The sequence below is a fragment of the Lemur catta genome, chromosome 2 (genome assembly GCF_020740605.2).
Source record: "Lemur catta isolate mLemCat1 chromosome 2, mLemCat1.pri, whole genome shotgun sequence".
Taxonomy (NCBI): domain Eukaryota; kingdom Metazoa; phylum Chordata; class Mammalia; order Primates; family Lemuridae; genus Lemur; species Lemur catta.
The window spans coordinates 20759142-20772332 of NC_059129.1; the positions used below are offsets into that span (position 1 = coordinate 20759142).

General features: G+C 43.0%; 1 protein-coding gene across 1 annotated transcript in view; it reads right to left on the minus strand.

Annotated features, from left to right (window-relative positions):
- The window catches only part of GNA12 (G protein subunit alpha 12), a 94309-nt gene extending 81963 nt beyond the window's left edge, over positions 1 to 12346 (minus strand). The window contains exon 1 of the mRNA XM_045541229.1: positions 11956 to 12346. Coding sequence (XP_045397185.1) covers positions 11956 to 12261 — 306 coding nt within the window. The 5' untranslated portion in view covers positions 12262 to 12346. The remainder of the gene's footprint in view (positions 1 to 11955) is intronic.
- Positions 12347 to 13191: the final 845 nt, after the last annotated feature.

Here is a 13191-nt window from a genome sequence, read left to right on the forward strand (position 1 = left end):
TTTGGAAACTGTAAAGCTGCACACATGCGAAAGTTTTCAGTGTTATGTGGTACCAAGGAGGCAGCAGGGAGAAAAACCCAAGAGTTGCTTAACAAACTTGTCGTAGGTGCCTGCCCCCAGTCTTCTACCCCTATTACATGTAGGCACAACGTTACACATCAGCAACAACAAACAAACAAAAAAACTATTCCTGCTCTTGAGGACCTCAGTTTAGCAGGTGGCCGAAGACATAGCTTTCCCTCTACTCAAGTAGGTCCTTCTTTAGTGCATAAACCCACTAAAATGGCCTGTTCCTTTTAATGAAGTATGAAGGACACAGCAGTGAGAACAGAGAGGCGAACAGCACAAAAAGGCACCTGCAGTCCCTGATAAACAGTCCTGTCCCAAGCAGGTTAAAATCAGAGAGATGAGAGGAGAAAGTAGCCTTGGAATTGGCAAATACACACGTTTTACTTCCTTCATTGGGGATAGATAAGAAAACCTAAGACTTCTTTGGATGTTGAGGTTTTAGGTATATCTTACAGGCAAACACTTGAGGGAGTTCTGTCGTCTCTCCGACGCCTCACCACAGCTTTGGGGGACGTGGTGGTGAGTTGGATTTGGGCGCATCCCCTCACTGCATTACCAATTTACTATTCATTTATGTTTATTCAGGTCCTGCCTGCCTCTGACTTCTTTACGAGACCTATAATGGTACTCCGGGTTTTCAATTTATTTCATTAACTCTGCAATTTCCCTTTTTATCTCATGTTATTGTTTTCTCATATCCTTGAGCTCTTGTTTTATATAATCAATATGCTTATTATTCTTATACAATACAAAGCACTCTTGGGCAGTCTACTTGTGATTCATAGTTTACCTTTTTATCCAGTCTTGATTTTTTAAAATTTATTTATTTATCGTCCCAGCTGTGACAACTAACATCTTGATTTTTCATCTGTCTTTTACATGCTATCTTTCCCCTCACCTTTCTTTCCTTCTTTCTCTTTTTGGACACAGTACTCAAGAGTTGCCAGATCATTTCCTTTAAGCTTTCCTGTGCTTCACTCTCTACCCAACTACTCTTCTTAGAAGGGGTCCAGGCTGATTGCCCTGATCCCATTTGTACCTTGTTTGTCTTCTCAGATCAGAGGAGGAGTTTGACAGATGGATGTTCCCTTCAATCTATATACGAGGAAACGAGGTGAAGAAAGCTGAAAACCTGTCTGGGGCTGCGAGGATGAGTGTCTCAGATCTCAAGCTCACTTTTGGTCCTGGGAGCTCTGGGTCTGCACAATGCTCTGGACAGTGCCATGATTTCTGCCTCTGCGAAGGCCTGCTTTTGAGTGTTTTTATCCTAATTTTTTCTTGGGTCTGCTGCTCTCTAAATTGGAGAGTATTAGTGAGAATGTTCAGGACTGCACTGACTCACCTTCTTTCCCCAGTACTACTTTCAGGGGCTAGGGCTGAGGTCAGGAGAAGCACTACACGGCCCCAAAAGAGAAGACTATTAGCCCTTGGGCTGCAGTGTTCACACTCGCATGACACTCAATTTTTCTTTTTCCACTTTCAAGTCATGAATCAATTTGGAAATCAAAACAGGAGTCAGACAGATGGAGATCAAAATCCTGGCTTTCTTATTAAAGAGTTAGGTTTCAGATCTCAGCCAAGTAGGCCTGGCCACTGGCACTGGTGGACAAATGCAGGCAAGGTAGCCCCTTATAGCTTGTGGCAGGAAGAAGTGAGAAACATGCTCCCTGCAGGCAGGGTGGCTCCTGAAGGAAGAACCTGGAGGGCACTGGGCCCAGCCTTCTCAAAACTCCCCAGTCACGGGAGTCACTCCTCCTTCCCTGAACAAAGGGGGACGAGGTATGGCAAGAGAAGGCAAGAGAATCACAGTAGCTGAAATCTCACCACAGAGAAACATGGGGCTAGAAAAATGGAAATCCTTCCCATCAGGGTAAAACCCCAATGTAAGCTTGCAGGGTTACTTAAGGATCAAATGAGATAACAGACACGGCGCTCCCATTACAGAGAAGGCATTTATCACTCCTTCTAGGCTGGCTGTCTGCGCCATCTTTGCAGCTTCTGCAGTGTGTAGCACATAAACAAACATTCATTAAGTCAACAAATAGGTATTTGTTGACTTGGCTTCCCAAGATGATTACTTTTAATGAGACATCTGCATTAAATAGCATGTTCTGGTAGTTCTGGTATGTTTGTTTAAAAACAGTCTCATTACTTTATAGCCGTACCAACTACGTACTGATAAGAAGGAAATGACCAGTTTTCTATTTCTCAATTCTGACCAGCTAATCTCCCAGGGAGTTTCTCTTCCTGTTCCACATCACTCCACACTTTTAACAGAGTCTTCAACCTACATCTATTCAATCAACTCATCAGAACCCGAGGGACAAACATTTCCTTTCCCCACCTTCAAAGGGAAATTACGGAACTTCATTTTCTTGAAAAATATAAATAATAATAGTTATTGGTCATCTTGTATGTGCCAAGAATTATGGACATAAAACTGAATATGAGTGGATAATAGATTTAAAATCCTGTTAATAAGTATGTAAAAATTATAAAAACAAGCATCTGAATTAGCTATTTCCTCTTATCTATAATGGAAACCAGAAGTAAGGTGAGACTTTAAATAATTACTCCCTTTCCTTGCTCGGTTAATGTCAAGTCTTTCTCTTGGAACACTGTGTATCTTGTCTACAAAGATGAACAAAATTTCACCTTGACAATTAATGCAATTTGCATCACATGGTGTTTTGCCAGTGACTATGGAGGTATGCTCACTTTGACCAATACTAAGCATTGAATTGTTTTGTTACAAATTCCTCAGCAGTCTGAATCACTGATTTTGGCCCCAGGATATTGCTACACTAGTCTGGATGAATGCCTTCACACATCCCACAAACGGTCTAATGGCCTCCTTCAGCGAGGCAAGAGCTTCCCTGTCCTCCAAGCGACTTAAGCAGTGATGTTCTGTCTCATGCCCTGTCCTCCTCTTGTGTTTCCTGTCCCCTGAGAAGCCAACTAGGAATAAACTCCATGAGGCCAGCACCGTGTCTCTTCCACTCACCACTGTGTACGCAGCACAGCACAAAGTGCCTGGCTCTGAACAACACAGCAGGTCTTCCCGTGGACTCAGCATCTAGCCTGGCCTCTCCCAGGCAATAGCAGGGAACCTCCATTTGACTGCCACAAACAGGCACTTGAGGGCTTGGTGGAAACCATACCATATACCGTCACTGGAACACTCCACCAACGCAATGACAGTATTAACACAAATTCTTTGAGCCTGAGTGTGCCCATGGTGAGTAGTTTCTGCTCAGCTCAGTGTAAGCAGTTATTTGACTACCTAAGGCGTAGTGCGCTGGCTAACACCAGTGAATACCCATTACAGTTAGCCTTTGCTGCTGTGGTCTGATGTAACAGGGCCACTCGACAAAGTTGGTGCTGTGGCTTTTAGACTAGACAGTAAAAAGGATGCCAAAGCTCAGGAAGAGCTACCATCTACTTGGCCTCTGCTTCAAAGATCAGGGATATTTTCCTCTCCTTGACATCCAGAACAACTAGATGAACTGCTGTCTAGTGACTTTCTATCCACTTGCAAACACTCCCAAGAGTAACCACTGTTTCTTTTTTGGTCCTATAGATGCTGCACTTCCAGAGCTCAAATTCTAAACAAATCCAGTTCAATGAACCAATGTATAAAGTATTGGCTTCTCTAACAGATATACTAACACAGAATGCAAATAATGTAATGTTTTCCACTCTGTAAAACCAATGTACCTAGACATATCTGAACATTGACCCTAATGTAGAGACAAATATTAATATCTTAATTTGCAAAAGAAACATAAGGACTAACCTATCACATGGTCAGCAACTACTATTCATACTCTGTTCACCCTCAAAGGAGAATCAGTTTATAACAAGCAGCTGCTTTGTCCAGTCCACTTGACAGAAGATGCAAAGAAGACTCCATCTGTTTTGTTTAAACACAAACAAACTATAATAGTTACAGCATGAAATGAGCCCACCTGTCTTTACGGAATGACACGGGCCTTCAGGTGACGCAAGTTAAACACCAGATCCATTACACAATGTTGGCTTCTTTGGTTTGAAGATCACCCTATAATTACATCTCTAGATAAGCCTTAAGTTTAAATCTTCAGTTCCATTTAAAACTGATACGATCCACATAGGGCCACTCTTAGCTTATAATTTCTCTTATTACACAGTTGTCAACAGAACACTATCTAGCATCAAGCACAGCTATACTCCAAATATCACATGACAGATGACTGAAGGTCAAATACTGCTCCCCTTAAATGATTTGGTTAAAATAATCAACACGTCAACTTGAAAGCTACAAGTCAAAGCAACTAGTAGATTCAAGTAACTAATCGCAGAGAATAGCAGGTAATGAAGTCACAGAAATCCTATGTTCAAATTCAGGCATCACTGTGATCATGAAGGAAAAGCCCTGAACATGGATCCAAAAGACCAGGACAACAGAGACTTCCAAGCTGGAGGAGCTACATTCCTCCCAGGTCTGCCTCCTTAAAGCTAAAAACGCTCTGGAAATAACCCAACAAGCAAGCACAGAAAAGAAGGTGGAAAGGAGGAGGCAGGCTGCCTGGGGATCTCAGGACTTGAGCAATGACATAGCAGTGGGCTCCCTAGGTGTCCGTATTGCCTCCTACCATCCAGGACAGAGTACTGCAGAAGCGTCCAAGCTGGAACAGCCAAAAGGCACAGAGCAAAAGAGCTCCAAGAAGAGCCTGTTCCCATAGCCAAAGGACTCAGAAAAGGGTGGTCTTACAACAGAAGACCTTCTGGCAATGTCTGCCCTAGTCCAGCCAAATACCAACAGAAAAACCATATAAACCATCCACTGAGGTTTCAATGGGGTTGACAGGGAAGTGTTAACCTCTTCCTGCCCCAAGGAATCAGGAGGCATGATCCAAGTAGTCCACCAGGTACTGGGATCTAACCTTGGTCCATCAGGGCCAAGCAGCTATCTAACCTCCCATCCTCTGCCTGGAAAAAGCAGGAGGTGCTCTAATTCCTGCATCAGCAGGGCCTAGTTGGGGAACTGAGCCTCCACCCTCACCCAGGACCAATGAGGCAGAAGGTGGTGCTGGGAGGCTGGGCTGGTTGTCACTCTGCTACCCCTCTCCCCTTCCCTGGCATCGGGCAGGCCCAGAGGGGAGCTGATGTCATAACCCCACTCAATAAGGCAACAGCGTCTCAGGGACCTAGAGGTCAATAACAAAAGTGCTAACAGCCCTATCATCAGAGTCCCAGAAGAGGAGAAAGAGAGTAGGACTGAAAGAATAGTTGAAGAAATAATGGCTGAAAACTTTCAAATTTGGCAAAAGACATAAATGTACAGATTCAAGAAGCTAAGTAAACCCCAAATATAATAAACTGAAAGAAATCTATGCCAAGACAAATCAAAATGAAACTTCTGGAAACTAAAGACAAAAGACTATAAAAGCAGCCAGAGAAATAACACATTTAACTTACAAAGGAAGACCAATTTAAATGACAGTAGATTTCTCTTCTGAAACTATGGAGGACAGAAGAATGTGGTACATTTTTTAAGTACTAAAAGAAAAGAATTGTCAGTGTGAATTCTATAGCTGGTGAAGATATCCTTCAACAATGAAAGGAAATAAAGACATTCATGGACAAAGGAAAGCTGAGAGAATTTGTTGCAAGCAAACTTACCCTTAAAAAATGGTTAAAGGAGGTTCTCTAAACAGAAAGGAAATGACAACAGAGGAAGGCTTAGAACTTCAGAAAGGAAAGATGACCATCAGAATAGGTAAAAAGAGGGCTAAATATAAAAGGTAAAAAGAGGGCAAAAGGGACATATTATCCTACTTCCTATGAGTTTTAAAAATCATATTTTATGAAGTAAAACCACCTGATGTAGTGCTCAAAGTCTAATAGGAAATACTAAGATGTTTATATTTTATAAGTGGGAAAGATAAGGGACCTAAATAAAGTTTCTACACTTAAAGTTGTAAAACACCAATGCCAGTAGACTGGGATAAATTACATATACATATATTGTAAACCTAGAGCAACTACCAAGAAAAAGATATGAAGTAGGCCTGGCACAGGTTTGTGCCCCTAATCCCAGCACTTTGGGAGGCCGAGGTGGGAGGATCTCTTGAGATCAGGGGTTCAAGAAAATGATATAAAATGTTATACTAAAAAATGAATGAATCAATCAAGATAGAATCCTAAAACATGTTTAAATAACTCACAAGAAAGAACAGAACAAAAATCAAAAATATAAGATGGGCATATTATTCCCTCACATATAATGACCTTACTTTAAGTGTAAATAACCTAAATATACTATCTAATTAATAGAAAAAGTGTGATGCAACAATATGCTGTCTATATAAAACTTCAAAACAACACCACAGATAGGCTGGAAATAAAAGGATGGAAAAATATATCATGAAAGCATTAATAAAAACAGGAGTGGCTATATTAAAGTAGCTGGTAAAGCAGATTTCAGAGCAAAGAAAATTATTGAAAACAAAGACGGACATCACATAATGAAAAAGGGTTAATCTACCAGGAAGACCTAATAATCCTAAATGTTATGTACCACACAATAGAACCTCAAAATACATGAAGCAAAAACTGACAGAACCAAAGGAAAAATAGACAAATCTGCAATTATAGTTGGGGACTTCAACACCCCACTCTCAGCAACTGACAGAACTGATAGTTCTAATGTTCTATTTAGAACTACTAAACATAAAATCAGCAATGATACAGAACTCAATATCACTATCAACAGGATCTAACTAATATATAGAACACTCCACCAAACAACAGAATACACATTTTTTTCAAGTGGCTCTGGAACATTCCCCAACACAGGACCACAGAACATATGCCAAATGGACCATGAAGCAAACCTTAACAAATTTAAAAGAACTGAGATGATATAAAGTGTGTTCTCTGACCATAATGGAGTCAAACTAGAACTCAAAACCAGATAACAGGAAAATCTTTAAATACTTGGGAACTACAACATACTTCTAAATAAATAATCCATGGGTCAAGGAAGACATCTTGAAGGAAATACACATGAAACTGAATAAAAATGAAGGCAGAACACATCAAAATATGTGGACACTGATAAAGTAGTGCCAAGAGGTAAATTTATAGCACTTAAAATCTTTATATTAGAAAAAAGGAAAGGTCTCAGCAAATAAGATTGTACCTCAAGAAACTCGGAAAAAAAAAAAAAAAAAAAAAGACCAAAATAAACCCAAAGCAAGAAGGAAGGAAGGAATAATAAAGAACGAAAATAAATGAAATTGAAAACAGGAAAACCACAGAGAAAAATTAACAGAATAAAAGGCTGGTTCTTTTTAGGGAAAAAAAAAAGTCAATAAAACTGATAAACCTTAGGAAGACTGACAAAAATAAAGAGAGAAGACACAAATCACCAATATCAGGAAAGAAACAGATATCACTGTGTTTACCACTATTCAACAATGAAAATTCTAGCCATCACAATAAAGCAAGAAAAAGAAATAAAACATCTATCTATTGGAAAAGAAGAAATAAAACTGTCCTTATTTGCAGACAACATGATGATCTGGGTAGAAAATTCCAAGAAATCCACGGGAAAGCTCTTAGAACCATTGTGTTCACCAATGTCACAGGACACAAGATCAAGATATGAAAATCAATCACATTCTTACACACTAACAATACATGTATGTAAAACTGAAAATAAAAGCACAATATCACCTACAATTGCTTTAAAGAAAATGAAATACTTAGGTATAGATTTAATAAAACATGAATAAGATATAATGCTGAAAAGTACAAAATGCTGATGGAAGAAAATCAAAGAAGACCTAAATAAATGAAGACATTCTGTATTCATAAATTGGAAGACTCAACATAGTAAAGATGTCAATTCTCCCCAAACTGATCTATAGGTTTAACGCAATTGCTATCAAAATCCCAACAAGTTTTTTTTGTTGTTGTTACAGACATAGACAAGTTTATTCTAAAACTTATACTGAAAAAAGGCACAGGCCCTAGAACAGCTAAAACAATCTTTAAAAAGTGGGAAAAATCACTCTGATATTAAAGCCCATTTTATAGCTATAGAAATCAACACAGTGTGATACTGGCAGAAAGACAAGAGATCAGTGACACAGAACAGAGAATCCAGAAATAGAAGGATACAAATACACCCAGATGATTTTCAACAAAGGTACAAAAGCAATTCAATGGAAGGATGGTCTTTTCAACAAATGGTACTAGAACTAGAAGGCAGAGAAATGAACTTTCAGCTAACCCTCATACTTCATATAAAAATTAACTCAAAATATATCATGGATTTATATGTCCAACTATAAAATTTTTAAGAAAAAAATAAAACTTTGGGGATCTTGGGCTAAGCAAAGAGTTCTTAAACTTGGTATCAAAACTATGATCCATAAAAGGAAAAATTGATAAAATGGACCTCACTGAAATTAAAGACCCTATTAAGAGGATGAGAAGACAAGCTATAGACTGGGAGAAAATATTTGCAAACCACATATTTGACAAAGGACTAGTAACTAGATTATATAAACAACCCTTGAAACTCAACAAATTTTTTTAAAAAAAGCAACCATAGCTGGGCATGGTGGCTCACACCTGTAATCCCAGCTACTTGGGAGGCTGAGGCAGAAGGTCCACTTGAGGCCAGGAGTTCAGTCTGGGCAACACAGTGAGATCCCATCTCAAAAAAAAAAAAAAAAGCACCCTAATCAGAAAATGGGTAAAAAACATGAAGAGATATTTCACTGAAGAGGATATACAGATGGCAATTAAACACGTGAAAAGATGTTCAACATCATTAGCCATGAGGGAAATACAAATTAAAATCACAATAAGGTATCACTACACACCTATTAGAATGGCTAAAATAAAAAAATAGTGGCAACATCAAATGTTGGCAAGGATGTGGAAAAACTGGATCTCTTATACATTGCTGATGGAAATGTGTAAGCCATGTTAGAAAAATTTTTAACTACCATACAACCCAGGAATTGCACTCTTGGCCATTTATCCCAGATACATAAAAACCTATGTACATAGAAAAACACGTACATACATGTTCAGAGAAGATTTCTTCATAATGGGCAGTAACTGAAAATAACCCAGATGTCCCCCAATAGGTAAATAGTTAAATGGTGTACTGTGGTAAATCCATACCATGGAATACTATTCAGCAATAAAAAGGCAGGGATTATTGATACACATAACCACTTGGGTGAATCTCCAGGGAATTAGGCTCAGTGATAAAAGCCAATTCCAAAAGGTCACATTCTGCATAAATTAGACAATAGATTAGTCATCACCAGGGTCTGGTAGGGTAAGAGGGACCGAGTGGCTATAACAGGACCACATCAGGGATCCTTACAGGGATGGAAATGTTTTGTATCTTGACCGTATTGATGTCAATATCCTGGTTATAAGACTGTATTATAGTTTTACAAGATATTACCATTGAGGGAAAGTGGGTGGAGAGTGCATGGGATCTCTATTATTTCTTACAACCACATAGGATTCTACAATTATTTCGAAAGCGAAAGTTTTATTTAAAAAAAAAAAAGACTAGGTTTGGATTCCAGCTCTGCCACCTGCTAATTAGACAACTGACCTTGCACAGATTTTAAACTCTTATCAATCTCCTCATTGGCTAAATGAGATAATACCATCTGGAGCATTCTGAAAATTAAATGCCATATATGAAAGGACCTGGCACAATGTTCATAGCACACAGTGCTTAAAAATAGCCTGTTAACGCTAAATCTCTACATAGACACAAATATTATTCTGGACAGTATCACTCAAATGTCCACTGCTAAAGCACAAGGCAATTTATTTAAAGTCTCTTTCTGAAGGGATCTGTCCAAATAAAAAGGGTGGGGGGGGTGGGGGGAAGGGAAGGATTTTTGGTTTTAAATTGAAAGATGAATTTCCAACTAGTGAGTTTAGTGTGGAACTATAATTAATAAAAAAAAATAAAATACTAGTTAACACATCTTGTTTCTGTTGATAAGTCAGCGAAAGTTAATGTTTATATGCATCAGGAAAAGGCTAAGACTGAGTTTTATAAAACACACTAATACACTGATTTAGATTTCAGATTCTATGTTTCTGAATCTTTTCCCCACCTCCTGAGTTGAAAGAAACTGGAGATAGCCAAATCTCTATACTTTGACTTAAATGTGAGGTCCAGGAAAGCAGCAAAAATAAAATCAGGATCTTTGGCAGGGAAGTTAGGGAGCAGGTCCTGAGAGACAATCAAATGCACTTCACCCCAGAAAATGAGGGGAATTTTAAACACACAATCCATCCCCAGTGAGTGACACTGGGCACCTAGTCTTTAGAGTTTATGAAATATTTGGCCAGAGCTCGAATTCACTGAGAGGCTTTTGAAAGAGGTGAAATGAAAAGGGATGTTTTATCATCCAAATTATTTTTTTCCCCCTCACAATCCTTAAAAGAGCTATGTCTAAATGAAACATTTTAATAACAAATACGTAGAGTGGGAATACTGGCCCGGAAGTCTGGAGCCCAGGGTTCCAGCACAGAGATCCCAGTAAGGACTCACTTCATCTCCAGAGCTCAGCTGGAGCGTCCCTGTGGTTGAAGTGGAAGAAATGTACCAGATGGGTTTCTACAGCCCTTTGCTAAATTTAAAATCCCTCAGGCACCATAAAATCTAGTCTCTAGGCAGGTTTTCTGGTACGACAAACTTCTCTCCACCTCTGCTTTGAGACACACTTTTCTCATACCTGTAACTTGGTTTCCCCAAAACAGGCTTGGAAAAAAGTGGTGAGGGGACAAGAAAAGGGTAGAGATAAAACTAAATAACAAAACAAAACAAAATCCTATCTAGGTGCAGGAGACTCTACTTTCCCTCATCATCAGTTTTCTCCAGATTTCCTTTCTTTGGGGCCTTTAGCACAGGCTCGCAGTGGTGAGACCGGAACCCAGACTTTGTTGATGCTACAGTTTCTCTCACAAACATGGCCAGAGACAGAAGGAGAACCTGAAGACGAATCACACTGCAAGGATTTTAGTTGTATGCGGATTCAAACAAACAAAACAATTATGCCACAACAGAAGACTTCTGAACACAGGCTGGATATTTGGTGATATTAAGGAGGCATTACTAATTTTTCGGTTTGCTAACGGTACTGTGGTTATGTTTTTACAAGAAGGCCTTATCTTTCAGCGACACATACTGCAACATTGTCTAATGCAACCACACCAAGTCTGGGATCTGCCAAGAGATCTTGTGGGGAGGGCATAGGTGCACGGGATTGGCACAGAACACGATCACGGTTGAGATTGAGGGTGGGGTACGTTACAGCTCCTTCAATTTTCTCTACTTTTGTACACGCTTGAAATTTTCCTACTAAAAGTTTAAAAAGAGAGACTCGTGGCCAGTTCCCCTCCAGGCTACATTGTTCGTCGGAGCTTGCAGGATGGCAGGGCGAGTTGGGCTCCCCCAACCCACCAAGCTGTAAGTGGGCAACGGGCAGATGCCACCCTGCGAGAAGGAGGCTTTCTCCAGTACCAGGATTCGCCCGTCCCCCAATCCCCAGAAGTCAGCCAGCTTTCCCACTCCCACCGGCCCACCAGGCCCGGGATGCGCAGGCGGCACAGAGCTGAGCATCCCCGGTGCGCTGCCCTGAAGTCGCCCCCGAGACCGCCTGGGGGCACCGGGCCGCCCAGGTGGGGCTGGGGAAGCGGCCGGGCCGGGGGTCCAGGGCCCGGGGAGCGGACAATGAAGGGAGCCGGGCCAGCGCAGCAGACCCGCCACAAAAGGCCGCAGGCACGGCCGGCCCGGGCGCCCCACCTGGGCGCAGGTGTGCGGGCGGGCGGGCGGGGCCGGCTCACCTTGAGGATGTTGTCGAAGATGGTGTCGCGGAACTCGAGCAGCGCCTTCTGGTCGAACTCGCGGCCGTGGATAATGCGCATCTGCTTGAGGAAGGTGGACTTGCCGCTCTCGCCCGCGCCCAGCAGCAGGATCTTCACCAGGCGCCGCACGGCGCGCCGCTCGCGGGCCAGCAGCGCGTCGATGTCGCGGCTGCGCCTTCGGGCCTCGCGCTCCGCGTCGCGCGCCCCGCCCGCCCTGCGCTCGCGGGCCCCGCCGGCCTCGGCCGGCAGCAGGCAGCGGCTGAGGGTCCGCACCACCCCGGACATGGCCCCTCAGGCCGCGGCCGCGCCCCGCCCGGGCCCGGGGGCCATGGACGCGCCCACCGGCGAGCGCGAGCCGGGCCGAGGCGCCGCCCCACGCCCCGCGCGGCTAGCCCGCCGCTCCCCTCAGACCGCGTCCGCCGCCGACGCCGCTGCGAGGCCCGCACCCGCCCGGCCGCCGCTCGGGCCCGGCTAAGGGGCGGGGGAGGGGCGCGGCGGGGCGGGGCGGCGCCGGTGAGGCCTGTCGGATTGGGCTGGCTGCTGTCCGTCCGGCCGAGCGAGCTCTTCGATTGGTCCGATCCGCATCGGGAGGCGGGCATCCCTCTCGCCCTCGGGGCGGGGTCGGCGCCGAAAGAGGCGGGATCTTTGGGGTGGGGGCGCTTCTCATTGGACTCCCAGGCCGAGGTTCTTTCTTTCAGAATGAAAGGGAGGCGGGGTCGTCGGGGAGGCGGAGCGGCCGTCCGCCATGGCCAATTGTAATTGCTCTGAAGTTACGTCAATCATGGAGAACGAGCTTGGGATTGGGGCTTCGCGGAACAGGGCATGACCAGAAGTGCCAGGTGTACAGAAAGAGTCTGCCTTGGTTCCCAGGTCCAGTCAGCCTGTGAGACTAGGGACCTCAAGCGCAGTGGATGAGGACGTTGGCCCAAAGCTGCGAAATGCCGATGAGAGGTCTAGCTGCTCGTCTTATTTCTTCCGATGGTCGTGTTCCTAAACCATTTTCCATCCAGAAACACTGCAGAGGGCTGGGCTGTAAATTTCAAACACATGCACTCTCATTTGAGAGCTGCACGGGCCTCTGGGGGGCTTAATCATCAAAATCACCAGAAGCTGCCCGAAAAGCTCTTCTATAGCACAGCGATTGAGAGAGCACGAGGTCTGGAGTTCCTGGGCCCGAGGTGGAATCTCCGCTCAACCAGTTACTAGTTGTACTAG